General features: G+C 49.5%; 1 protein-coding gene across 5 annotated transcripts in view; it reads left to right on the forward strand.

Annotated features, from left to right (window-relative positions):
* Positions 1 to 13247, forward strand: part of CD247 (CD247 molecule) — a 92982-nt gene that overhangs the window by 72708 nt on the left and 7027 nt on the right. For 3 of the 5 annotated variants that reach the window (XM_017867609.1, XM_017867607.1, XM_017867611.1), the window contains exons 2-5: positions 7645 to 7748; positions 9008 to 9064; positions 9758 to 9838; positions 12958 to 12993. In XM_017867609.1, the coding sequence (XP_017723098.1) occupies positions 7645 to 7748; positions 9008 to 9064; positions 9758 to 9838; positions 12958 to 12993 (278 nt within the window). The remainder of the gene's footprint in view (positions 1 to 7644; positions 7749 to 9007; positions 9065 to 9757; positions 9839 to 12957; positions 12994 to 13247) is intronic. The other 2 variants (XM_017867610.1, XM_017867608.1) reach the window with 1 other exon arrangement.

Here is a 13247-nt window from a genome sequence, read left to right on the forward strand (position 1 = left end):
GTACCAGGTGGTAGTTAAGACCTGGACTATGGATCCAGAAGTACCTGGGTTCAACCCTGGCTCTCGACATTAGGCATGTTACTAACCTCTCTGAGCCTCAGTTTCCCTAGCTGTGAAATCAGAGTCACTGTGAAGACTGAATGAGAAAACTCATACATGTAGTTCCTGGACCAGAACAAATCTTCAGCCAGTGGTTATAATTATTACTCTGTGTGTCTATCCTGTATCTTTTCTGCTGCAGTGAAAGTTATTCAATGAAAGGGAGTAACCTGCTGACGAGGGTGGTCTGGGTGCCTCGATGCTGTGGTCACTGAGTTGGCATCACACTCAGCACCCTGCCCAACATAGACACCACCCCCCCCCCCACCATAGCTGCTGCCACTGCCTTCCTAAGAACAGTGACTTCCTGTTTTCTAAGTTCTTACCCTGCAATGTCATCACCAGTTGTGCCTGAGCCTGGGGGTGGAGCTGGGCAGCAGCAGGACTCAGGGCTCAAAGTTGGGGGGTCAAAGGAAGGAAGGTTGGGTAGTAGAAAGCTGGCCACTCCTACCGGGATCGTGAGATACTGTGGTTCATGTTGATTCCATTAGTACCTACCAACTGAGCGCTTAGCAGGTACCAAGCCCTTTCCATTTGAGTGTCACACACCCTGGGAGGTTGCTGTGATTACTCAGTGATCACACAGTAGCAACGCCAGGACTTGGATTGCAGTTGTCTCCTTCGTAGGATTTATTCTTACCTGTAGGGCTTCCTACCAAAGTGGAATCAAGCTGGATGGGGGTGAGGTTTGAAAGACTGCCCAATAGAAATTGGAGGATCTGTGTGATTTGTGCTTCTGAAGGCAGAACTAGGTTCAAAGTTTTTTTAACTCTGAAAATTAGAGCTCTCCACCAGTGATTGCTGGGTGCTGAGCTTCCTGTCACTGGAGATATTCAAGTGGAGGCCAGAAGTGCTACCAATGAAGAAACTCCTGGAAGACGTGGGAGGCCCTCTATATGAGAGGAACCCCAGAGGCACTGGGATAAGAGAAGGGACTTTGCATCAGATGCACTCAGAAAATCTCTAGCTGTGTGACCCATTTGAGCCACAATGTCATTATCTGCAAAATAGAATTGGTAATAATTCTGCCCGTATTGTGCAAGGTTGGTCTGAGGATTAAGCCAGATCATGCAAGTGCAAAGAGTTCTCTAAACTGTATGCTTCGTGCATGCGTTACATCATTATCATTTTGTGAAGTGAGGAGTTCTCAGAAAGTCTACACACTACTGAGCTCCTACTGTGTGCCAGGCACTTTGTACATACCCATTATCTGTTTTTTTGTTTTGTTTTGTTTTTTCTTTTTTTTGTTTTTTTTGAGACTGAGTCTCACTCTGTTGCCCAGGCTGGAGTGTAGAGGTGGGATCTCCACTCACTGCAAGCTCCACCTCCTGGGTTCACACCATTCTCCTGCCTCAGCCTCCCGAGTCACTGGGACTACAGGCACCCGCCACCACGCCCAGCTAATTTTTTTTTTGTATTTTTAGTAGAGACAGGGTTTCACCGTGTTGGCCAGGATGGTCTCCTGACCTCGTGATCTGCCCGTCTTGGCCTTCCAAAGTGCTGGGATTACAGGCATGAGCCACTACACCCGGCCCCCATTATCTGTTTTTATCTTCACACACTCCTGAAGAGTGGGTATCCCCATCCTGAGCTGGGAAACCTGGCCAGGTTCTGTCCCTCACTCTGGCAGGATGGGGTGGGAGGTCAGAGGGCCGTCCCCTGCTGCCACTGCTTGTATCTGCAGAGCCTCCCAGCATGCGCCACTGTGCAGGGCACCCCACAAACTTTACCTCATTGCTCCGCACCCATGAAGTCGGTCTTATCAAAGCCCTTTTGCAGATAGGAAAACTGAAGCTCAGAGAGGTTAAGAAGACTGTGCCAAAACAAGCCAATAATGGGGCAGATTCCACATTTGAGTCTTAGAGTCTTTCTGACTCGAAGGCTTATGTTCTTTGCTCTTCTCTAAGCCTGTGATGTGCTGGTGAGGAGGGGAAACGAGCAAATGAAACTACGTGGCACCATCTGTCCTTGCCAGAGCCAGTGGTGGGGGAGGACTCGAAGTGAAACGTTTACAAGCCGTTGTGATTAAGTGTCAAAAGTGGGCAAAATGGCAAGGGCTGTGAATTCAGAGGTAGGTGGAAACTCTGGGTCCTGTGCCCACAGGTCAGGTGCATCGAAGGCATAAGGCTAAGAGAAGTACCTGGAGTCAGGAGACCCAGGAATTCCCTTCCAGCTTTGCCACTAACCTGCAGGTGTCCTTGGTGAAGTTGCTTCATTTCTCTGATCTCAGTTTATCCACCTGTGAATTGGGCCCCATAATAGCCCCCTGTTTGTCTCCTGGCACTCATAAGAATCAAACTCCATCAGACACAGGAAGTCAGTTTAAAAGTAGAAATTAGGGTTCGAATGAGAAGAATCCTTATTAGTTGGATGTGAGGGAGTCCTGCAGATGCCCAGCTCTGAAACAGGATTTGCTGGAGAAGGAGGTTGACTGGAGGGGAAGAGGGCACCAGTGTGTATTTGCAGCCTCAGGGTATGGCTGGACCAGGTTGATTAAGGCCTGATCCCTGTTAGCAGAAGTTCACAGTCTGGCTCAGAGACAATACAGTTCAAGTAAATCTCACCCAGAGAAACCAGATTCTGTAAGGATAGGTGTGTCTCCCCCAGGGTGCACTCTGGGGCCCCAGAATCTTCCTGTTAATGGCCAGTGCCATGAGACTTCCTGAACTCAGGGCTTTTATGAAGATGACAAAAGGCTATAAAGGGATGGTGAGGCTCACTGTCACTAATTAGACTCACAACACTTAGATACAATGACCCATATGCCTAGATACTCTGTGATCCTCTTTGTCTGCCCCCAGCCTCCTCTGAGCATCTCACATGGCCTATTCCTGGTATCTTGCTACAGGGCAAGAAGGTTCCAGCTTATTGTGCATGGGCTTAAAGTAGAAATCATGGCAATAACAATAGGTGACATAATGGAATACATACTCTTATGGGGTCCTTCGCCCCATAAGAATTATTTTATTTGATCTTCACCCCATAAGAAGTATCGTATTTGGCCAGGCACGGTGGCTCACGCCTATAATCCCAGCACTTTGGGAGGCCGAGGTGGGTGGATCACTTGAGTTCAGGAGTCTGAGACCGGCCTGGCCAACATGGCGAAACCCCGTCTCTACTAAAATTACAAAAATTAGCAGGGCGTGGTGGTGCGTGGCTGTAATCCCAGCTACTCGGGAGGCTGAGGCAGGAGAGTCACTTGAACCAGGGAGGCAGTGGTTGCAGTGAGCTGAGGTCATGCCATTGCACTCCAGCCTGGGCAACAGAGTGAGACTGCATCTCAAAAAAAAAAAAAAAGAAAAAAAAAAGTATCATAATTAACCCTCACCACTATCTAACGAGACAGGTTGTATTGTTATCCCCATTTTACAGATGAGAAAACCAAGGCTTAGAGAAGTTCCATAATACACAGTTCAGAAGTACAGTGTATAAGAAGGACCAAAGCTTTAATTTTGTTCCTTCTATCTGTTTGACAGAAATTTACATTTGTTGTAGGGTGTAGCTGCATTCTATGGAAGGCTGGGCTTCCCTCTCACATGCTCTGGCCACTGTAATGATGCAGGTCTGAATCTCAATCCATTCATGGCCATGCAATGAAGTCCCCATGCTCAGGTTCCACTCCAGGCCACTTAAGTCAGAGCCTCAGGGGAGAGGGCAGTGGATTGAGAGTCTGTGTGAGAACGCTCTGTCAGTCTCTGGGGCTCCTTTCAAATGCTGAGGTTCTCCTGGGTGCTGTAAATCTTGGGTAGGGATCAGGAACATGAAATAAAACAGCTTTTCCACTTGTACAGAAAAGTACTTACCACGTAAAACCCAAAACCTCCTAGGAAGCAGCTGTTGGTCCCTTTGGGATGGAATTGGTAGAAATATGAAGAAGCCGCAGGAGGGCACGCAGGGAAGAAGCCAGGACCAAGAAGAGAGTGACGATGCGGTGCCTTTGAGCTGGCATCCTGCAAAACTGTCTGCTGTCCAGGGAAGCCCCTGCACCTTGTATGTGGCCTCAAGAGCTAAGCCTTAAGCCCCATGAGGGTAGGGACTCAGAAGACTTGACCCAAATATCAGACATCATTGTCTTTTGATTCTCATCACAACCCTTAAGGTAGATATGATTACCCTCCATTTAACAGATGAGGTAACTGAGGCCCAGAGAGGGGAGTTACTTGTCCAAGACCACACAGCTGGTAAGTGGCAGAGGAAGTACTCGAACCCACCTGCACGCAATCTAGAGTTCATTCCATTTCAATAGTTCCCCGCACAGAGCAGATGCCCAATGAATATTTCATTAATCGCATAACTGAATCAGGTCCTGCATCCCTGCATGGAGCTTTCTGGGCCATGACTGTCTTCCTCAGGCCCATCTCTCCCAGCACAGGCGTAGTGGGACTGAGGAGAGGAGGGTCCGACACAGGGAATTATATTGGGGTTGATATCCTCTCCTCCACCCAACCACACACAGCACACTTGTCATCAGTCATAAAACTATGCAGAAAGAAAGGAAGAAGGAAGGAAGGAAGGAAGGCAGGAAGGCAGGAAGGCAGGAAGGAAGGAAGGCAGGAAGGCAGGAAGGCAGGCAGGAAGGAAGGAAGGAAACTTGTTCATATTACTTATCTCAGGGAGGTGCCCAATCCCCCTGCCCCTCTACTGTGCTGAGTCTGCACAACACAAAGAAATATTTCTTATTTGTGCTAAATTTACTGTCCAGTAATTTTTCTGTTCTCATTTTCTGTGACAAGCAGCTGAGTGATTTTCTCCTGGCTTTTCTTCTGAGTCTCAACCAGTCCCATAAATCACCACTGTTATCTCCTCTGCAGTCCTAATAGCAAAAAGTCACCCCAGTTTTGGTGGCCTTCATGGGAGCTGGCTTGTCCCCGAGAGGCCTTTAGATCCTCCCTAGGTCAGTGAGGACTTCCAGCAATACCTGGGGGCCAGAGGGCAGGCACACCTGGGGCTGGGCCCAGCATCTTCCTCATCACTGAAGCTCAGCCCTGAAACATTCCATGATATCGAGTGATTGTCTACCCTGTGCCCTGCACTCCGATGCCGGGGCTGGAGGAAGAGGCAACAATGAAGACGCAGCCATTGGTCTCAGGTGCTGGCAGCCTAGATGGAGGGGCATCTGAGTCCTGAGGAGTTGGGTCTGTAGAGCACTTTGGGAGATATCGGCTCTTGAACCGACATCCTCTCACTTTTTCCTCAGGGGTTCAGGTGGTGGGACAGTCTGATTTCAACAGGTGTTGAGTGGAGGGGTAGAACACAGGCCTGGAAGAGGATCTAGCTCAACAGGCAAGGGGGTAGAAAAATATGGGTGTGTTCAAGGAAGAATGGGGTATAAAAGACAGGAGCAGAGGGACAGGGTGGCACAAAGCTGTGGTCTTTTCAGGCCTGGACTTGTTCTGGCAGAGCCCTAACATGACTGGACAAAGAGCTTGGACTCTCATCCGAGTGGCTGGGTCTCTGGGGAGGGTCTGTGGGAGGTTTGCAGAGATCAGCTGCCTGGGGGCAAGAGGGGTCCTGAATTAGGGTTGGAGTCAAAAGCTTGGGGACAGAGGGATTCAGGGTGGTGGGTGTGGGAACACTGGCGGTTGCCTTTGAATCATCTGCTTCCATAGTTCGTCGGGGAGGCCAAAATGTTGCTGGTATGGAGGGGCAGGCAGGGCTGGCCCAGGGGCAGGAAGAGGGAGAGAGCTGCTAGGGGTCAGTCCTGGGCTGCCTGTCACTGTGTGCTCTGAACAGGAATCCTCGGTGCCTCTGTCAGAGAGTGGGTGGCAGGAGGATCTGACGATGATTACATTTAAGGCAGTGCCTGCAGAAATGTTAGTTTTCACCTGTTCGACAGAAGAGGCAGCTGACAGAGCATACATAACCTGCCCCAAATCACACAGCCAGAAAGAATGACAGTACTCCCACATATGGCCTCCACTCCCTCTGCCCGCATCTGGGTCCAAAGGCCACCAGAGGGCGCCCAGACCTTGGGAGACAGACACTGGCTGGGCTGGCCTGGGACCTCTGCTCTAGTTACGAGGCACGGGTGGAGTGAGATGGATACCATGCCCTGTTTTACAGGTTGAGTTGTTGCACATTTACCTAGTAGGAAGTATGGTCAGACTAAAATCCAAATCTCCTCATTCACAGTGCCATGATGTTTCTAATAAAACCGCTAACTGTTTTTATTCTTTCTTTTTCTTTTTTTTTTTTTGAGACGGAGCCTCACTCTGTGTGCTAGGCTGAAGTGCAGTGGCATGATCTCAGCTCACTGCAACCTCCGCCTCCCAGGTTCCAGTGATTCTCCTGCCTCAGCCTCCAGAGTGGCTGTGATTACAGGTGCCTGCCACCACACCCAGCTAATTTTTGTATTTTTAGTAGAGACAGGGTTTCACCACATTGACCATGCTGGACTTGAACTCCTGACCTCAAGTGATCCACCCATGTCGGCTTCCCAAAGTGCTTGGATTACAGGCGTGAGCCACCGCACCTGGCCCAAAAATGCAAACTTTTAGTTAACCAGAGTATATACTGTATCTGCATTCTTCAGCCCATGGTACTCCAGTGGCAGTGCCAACTAAAAGTGCATTAACTACAGCTTGACAAAGGTTAATATGGCACTAGGAGTTAGGGGCCCCTGGGAAATTTGCAGTGGGAGAGGCTAACACCGAAGAGACCTTTGAGCTGCATTTTGTAGGATGCATCAAATGTTACCGAATAGTAGGGTTTCAAGGAGAGAGATGGAGGGAACATCAAGAGGGAAGAGTGCATGCAAGGCACAGGGCAAATAGTCCGGAAGAGCAAGGCATGTCCTGCGAATGCGGTGTGTGTAGTGGGAGGAGGGGAGACAGGGAAGGCTGAGGCCATGGAACTGGGACTGGGGGGCAGGGAGATGCTGGGCCTAGGTGGGGAGGGGCACCAAAGGTACCTCTGTCTGTTGCCCATGAAACCCTTCAGGGCACAGGGAAGGGAAGCTGAGCACCAGATCCCACTGTCCTCGGTGGGAGAGTGCCTGGTACTGAGGTAGGTAGGGAGTATGGGGAGAGTTAACCCAGATTCTTGCTGTCCTAGTTAACTGTTAGATATTGAAATGATCTCATTTGACCATCATTTGACCTGTTGTCTCCCATGGGTAGGCCTCAGAGCCACATACCTCAGGCTAGGAGTACCATTCATCCAGATGTGAACACCTTCCAGAGGTTTCCAGAGTTCTTGGTTCACACAGGCACTAACATGGCTGGGCTTCTGCCGCTGAGGCAGGAGCTCTGTGCACAGAGAACAGCCTCATCTGCCCGCCTTGTTTCCACCTCCCCTCCCCAATATTGCTTCAGGTTATTTGGCCCCACAGGGGCCACATCTGCCATTGGTGCCAATAGGATTTCCAGGAACTAGCTAAGGTGGGAGGGAGGGAGGGGGTTGTGATCAGGCTGAAGCATGGGGATTGGATATAGTCTCCGTGTCATGATTTTGTTGGTCACAGTCAGTCCTAGTGCCACCCTAGGGTGATGGGGATGTGTTCTGGTTACCTTGGGCCTGGCTGACCAGCTTTATCTCTTGGCACAGAGGCACAGAGCTTTGGCCTGCTGGATCCCAAACTCTGCTACCTGCTGGATGGAATCCTCTTCATCTATGGTGTCATTCTCACTGCCCTGTTCCTGAGAGTGAAGGTGGGTACCACTGGGCTTTGGGAGGAGGGCACAGGGACCTCCACTTGATGGATGTTCAGAAGCGCCTTGGTCTTGCAAAGTCTCAAGCTTGGGTGGTGCCTGGGGCTTGGTATCCAGGAGCAAAGCAGAGACCAGCCAAGTGTGTGCCTTGAGTGGGCTGAGGAAGAGGTGGCAGTGTCTGGCTGAGATGGACAGGGTGGGAGGGAGAGCCTGGTGCTAGGCACCTCCCTGACAAGCTGTACAAATGTGTGCACATCAGAGTATCCCAGGGAAGGTGATGGTGCCGGCGACAAAGGGGCTTACACTTAGGCAGAGGTCCTGCTGTCCAAGTGTGAATGAAGGCCATGTTAGCCTTTCTCTTGAAAAGACTCTTTCCTCACCTGTAGTAGGAGAGTGGACAGAGCCTGGGTTTTCACTTGGTGCCTTGCAGACCCTGGATTTCTTTGTGGGGCTGGTCATGGTGTGGGCAGAGGGTGGAAGAATTTAGGAGTAAAGGGGAGGATCCAGTTTCAGTCATCACTTCGGTGCTCCCCAACCCATTTCTTGTTTGCATGTTGAACTTTGGCGTAGTATTTTATTTGAAAAACCAAATCTTACTGAGTTTCTTGTTTTAAGTTTGAAAATGCTGCCCTAGATGATTTCTAAGGTTGTTTCCAATGCTCTAGATCTGTAAGACATTGCAGTTTCTCCCGCCTGAAGCGGCATGAAGTGAAGCAAGAGTGAGCCTGTGTCAGCTTCCAACAGATGCTCAGGACACTAAGCAAACGCTAGGCTTCCTGGACACCAGTGCAGCAGGGCGATGGCTCAGGGCTGGGCGAGTGATGCACGTACAGCACCCTGCCCCCAGGGTCAAGATAGGAGGCGGGACCTTGACCAGCCGCCATCCACCCTGGATTGTCCTCAGAGTCCCCGGAGGAAGGGACCCTAGAGAATACTCACGTCCGCGGGGGCGCAGACCAAGAACCTTACACCTCTGCGCACGCGCGAGGGCGCTAGCCCGGGAAGAATAAACGCCAGCGGGTCCTGGGCCAGCGTGATGGATGCACGTGTCACAGGCAGGAGGAAAGACAGCTGGGCTCAGAAAAAGCGGCTGCCACGACCCGGTCCCTGCAAGGGCTCAGCCCCAGGAGGCAGGGCACGCATTGTTAGTTGCCAAGGAGCGGAGTAGGGCTGTCCCTCGGGTCGCCGCGCGCCCTGGCACCCCGGCACCCCTGCGCGCCCTCGCGGAGCAGTAACGCGCTTTGCTCTCTGTGTTGCAGTTCAGCAGGAGCGCAGACGCCGCCACATACCAGCAGGGCCAGAACCAGCTCTATAATGTAAGTCAGTCTCGCCGCAGACCCTCCGGAAAGGAAGGGCAGTCCCCTCCTCGGACCTAGGGAACATGCCCGCCAGAGTCTCGGGTTTAAGTCTGGTCCCCAGCTATCACCTCTGCAACCCGGCTGCAACTTGTTTAACCTCAGTTTTCTAACCCGTAAATCAAGTGTAGTAATTGTACGTGTCTCAAAGGGCGCCATAAAGATTACATGCTTCAATGGCTTGATACGTGGAAAGAGCTTAGTATAGTGCCTGCCATTAGTGAGCCCCCAAGCCATCAGCAATTTGCAAAGGCTAGAGATGGGTAGAGAAGGCATGTATTGGAATCTTCCCGGAGGAGGGGAAAGCGATTTCACACTCCCTGTGCAATGGGACTGTGGTGGAATTGACTACCACCTCTGAGCCCCAGCTTCTCTATTTGCTCATGAGAATGTTGTTCCTTATCCTGTTGGACTGATCAGCATATAGTTCTTGGTGACCTTTGGGGATCCCATCCACTGTCATCTTAATGCGTGTTCTCTGAGAGGTCCTCTGGGATGATGGTCTCCAGATGGACCAGTTACCATCCCCTCCCCAGCCGCTGCCCCTCTTTTTGTGAGTCACCCCAGAGAGGGAAACCACACTCTCCAGACCAGCTGGCCCTATCCTTCTGAGGTTCCTCTGTCCTGTGTCTGACACTTTCTTGTTTGTTGTAGGAGCTCAATCTAGGACGAAGAGAGGAGTACGATGTTTTGGACAAGAGACGCGGCCGGGACCCTGAGATGGGGGGAAAGCCGGTAGGGGTTCCTCTATCTTCCTGTGTGTTCCTGCATGTGTGGTGGGGTTCAGCCCAGGCTACAGGGGAGGGTTCCTCAGCTCACTCGGCAACCGGACTCGACCCTCATGTGTGGGCCTGGGACAAGAGAAGAGATGGAGACCCACTCGCTGCCACAACCTGTTCCTTCCTCCTTGGCTCCATTCTGCATCTCAAGGGACCGCATCCCCGGAAGTGGTACCCACTGCTCATGTCTAAGCTCTACCCACTTCCCCTCAAACTGCTCCTTGGCCATCCTGAGATGCACACATGGTGGCACCATCTGCCCCAAGAGGACAGACCTGGTGAAGAGGTCCATACAGGAAGGGCCCAAGACCACTGGATAACCCACGTATAGTTGGGGTATGGTCCCTGGGGGGCTCTGATCTTTTGGCTTTGTAGACACTATACCCTGTGGGTAGGGGAGCAGCTGGATGAGACCACAGTAGGATAGGGTCCTCTTTGTTTTTTCTCCTTCATTCTTATTTCCTTCCTTCCTTATTTCCTTCCTTCCTTCCTTCCTTCCTTCCTTCCTTCCTTCCTTCCTCTGTCTTTCTCTTTCTGTTTGTTTTATATTGACAAATTATAGTTCTACATATTTATGGGGTACGAAGTATTGTTATGATTTTTGAATATCATGTGAAATGATTAAATTAAGCTAATTAACATTTATCACTTCAAATATTTAACTTTTTTGTGATGAGAACATTAGCAATTTACTCTTAGAGATATTAAAATGTATAGTACTCACGTATTAGCTATATTCAGCATGTTGTGCTGCTGATCTAAAAATAAATTACTCTTCCTATCTAATTGAGGCTTTGTACCCTGTGACTATCATCTCCCCATTCCCCATCCCCCCATTCCCCAGCATCTGGTAAACATCATGCTACTTATCCATGCTTCTGTGAGTTAAACTGTTTTAGATTCCACATATAAGTGAGAACATGCAGTGTTTGTCTTTCTGTGCCTGGCTGATTTCACTTAGCATAGTGGTCTCTGGATCCATCCATGTTAGAGTGAATGACAGAATTTCTTCCTTTTTAAAAGCTGAATAATATTCTATTGTGTGTATGTTCCACAGTCTCTTTATCTGTTCATTCTTTGACGGACACTTAGGTTGATTCTGTAACTTGGTTATTTTTTGTTTGTTTGTTTTTTGTTGTTTGTTTTTTTTGACAGTGTTTCGCTTTTGTTGCCCAGGCTGGAGTGCAATGGCACAATCTTAGTTCACCACAACCTCCACCTCCCAGGTTCAAGCAATTCTCGTGCCTCAGCCTCCCGAGTAGCTGGGATTACAGGCATGCGCCACCACGCTTGGCTAATTTTGTAGTTTTTTAGTAGAGATGGGTTTCTCCATGTTGGTCAGGCTGGTATTGAACTTTCGACCTCAAGTGATCCACCCGCCTCAGGCAACCAAAGTGCTGGGATTCCAGGCGTGAACCACCACACCTGGCCTTGTTTATTGTTAACAGTGCTACAATCAACATGGGAGTATAGACATTTCTTCAACAAACAGACTTCAAATCTTTTGGGTCAATACTCAGAAGTGTGATTGTTGGGTCATATGGTAGTTCTATTTTTAGTTTTTTGAGGAGCCTTAATGCTGTTTTCCATAATGGTTGTATTAATTTACATTCCCATCAAGAATGTTCAAGGGTTTCTTTTTCTCTCTATCATCGTCAGCTATTGTTGTCTTTTGTCTTTTTGGTAATACCCATCTTAACAGGAGTGAGGTGATCTCATTGTGGTTTTACCTTTTATCTCCCTAATGGTTAGTGATGTTAAACATTTTTTCATGGATCTCTTACCCATTTTTATGTCTTCTTTTGAGAAATGTCTATTCACCTATGATTTATTATTAATATGAAGTTTTACAGTTTCAGGTCTTGTGTTTAAGTCTTTAATCCATTTTGAGTTGATTTTTGTATATGGTGTGAGATAAGGTCCAATTTCATTCTTTTGCATGTGGATATCGTTTTTCCAGTACCATTTATTGAAGAGACCATTCATTTCCCATTGTATATTCTTGGCATCTTTTGCTAATTGCTCGGCTGGGACCTATGTTACTATATTGAATAGAAGTAGTGAGTGTGAGCATCTTTGTCTTGTTTCAGATCTTAGAAGAAAGAGAGGAAAGGCTTCAGCTTTTCCCTGCTGAGTGTAGTGTTAGCTGTGGATTGGTCGTATGTGGCCTTTATTGTGTGGAGGCACATTCCTTCTATATCTAATTTGTTGAGAGTTTTTAGCATGAAAGGAAGTTAAATTTTGTCAAATGCTTTTCCTGCACCTAGTGAGATGATCATGATTTTTGTTCTTCATTCTGTTAATGTGGTGTATCATGTTTATTGATTTCATTTGTTGAACCATCCTTGCATCCCAGAGATAAATCCCACTTGACCATAGTGAATGATCCTTTTAATGTGTTGTTAAATTTGGATTGTTAGCGTCCTCTTAAGAGCAGGGCTCAGGACAAAGGCCAGGACTGTCTTGGTGGAAGGGCAGTGCTGCCGGATGCTGACAGTGATCACACTGTCCAGGCTGAGCCCTGTGCTGGTTGTGTTGTTGCTAGAGTGAAGAGGCAGTAGAGAGGCTGTTGATTTCATTGACCACTCCTCACCCCCACTATCCAAGCTTATCTTGCCTCCTCTCCTCTTGTCTGGACTAGGAGGGTGTGGGGAGGGCACTTCTCAGTAGGACCTCACTACCAGAGGCTGGCCCTGCTCCAAATGATGGTATGTGACACCTTTTGTCTTCAGTCAAAAGTCCCGCTTGTCAGCTTGTGACGTGTGTGTGGTGTTCTGTCTGCAAAGGGACAATCTGCAGGCGTCCCCATGGCCTGCCCTGGGCAATGCTAGGGTTGGGTGGGCCCCTCTGGGAGAGCAAAGTGTGTATCCAACTGCAGGTAACCAAGTATGAGCCATGTAGTGCCGTGAGGGCCCCAGCAGTGGCCTAGGCAAGGCTTGGGTAGCACAGGGAGGAGAGAGGCAGAGGGCAGAGCCCCAGGGAGCTGCGGTAAGGGGGCAGGATGGGGTTTGCTGTAATTTCATGGCTTGGGTTTGTGTTTCTCTACCTCTAATGTCTTCCCTTTGTCTTTCCTAGCAGAGAAGGAAGAACCCTCAGGAAGGCCTGTACAATGTGAGTAGAGGAGACCTCACATTTGACTTTGGAAAGTTGGAGGAAGGACTGGAGGAAGGCTCCAGAGGAAGGGCTGCAGGAAGGGCTGGAGGAGAGCTCTGGAGGAAGGGCTGGAGGCTGGAGGAGGAGGGCTCCGGAGGAAGGGCTGGAGGAAGGCTCTGGAGGAAGGGCTGGAGGAGGGCTCCGGAGGAAGGGCTGGAGGAGAGCTCTGGAGGAAGGGCTGGAGGAGAGCTCTGGAGGAAGGGCTGGAGGCT

The sequence above is a fragment of the Rhinopithecus bieti genome, unplaced genomic scaffold, assembly GCF_001698545.2.
Source record: "Rhinopithecus bieti isolate Rb0 unplaced genomic scaffold, ASM169854v2 scaffold_3763, whole genome shotgun sequence".
NCBI lineage: Eukaryota > Metazoa > Chordata > Mammalia > Primates > Cercopithecidae > Rhinopithecus > Rhinopithecus bieti.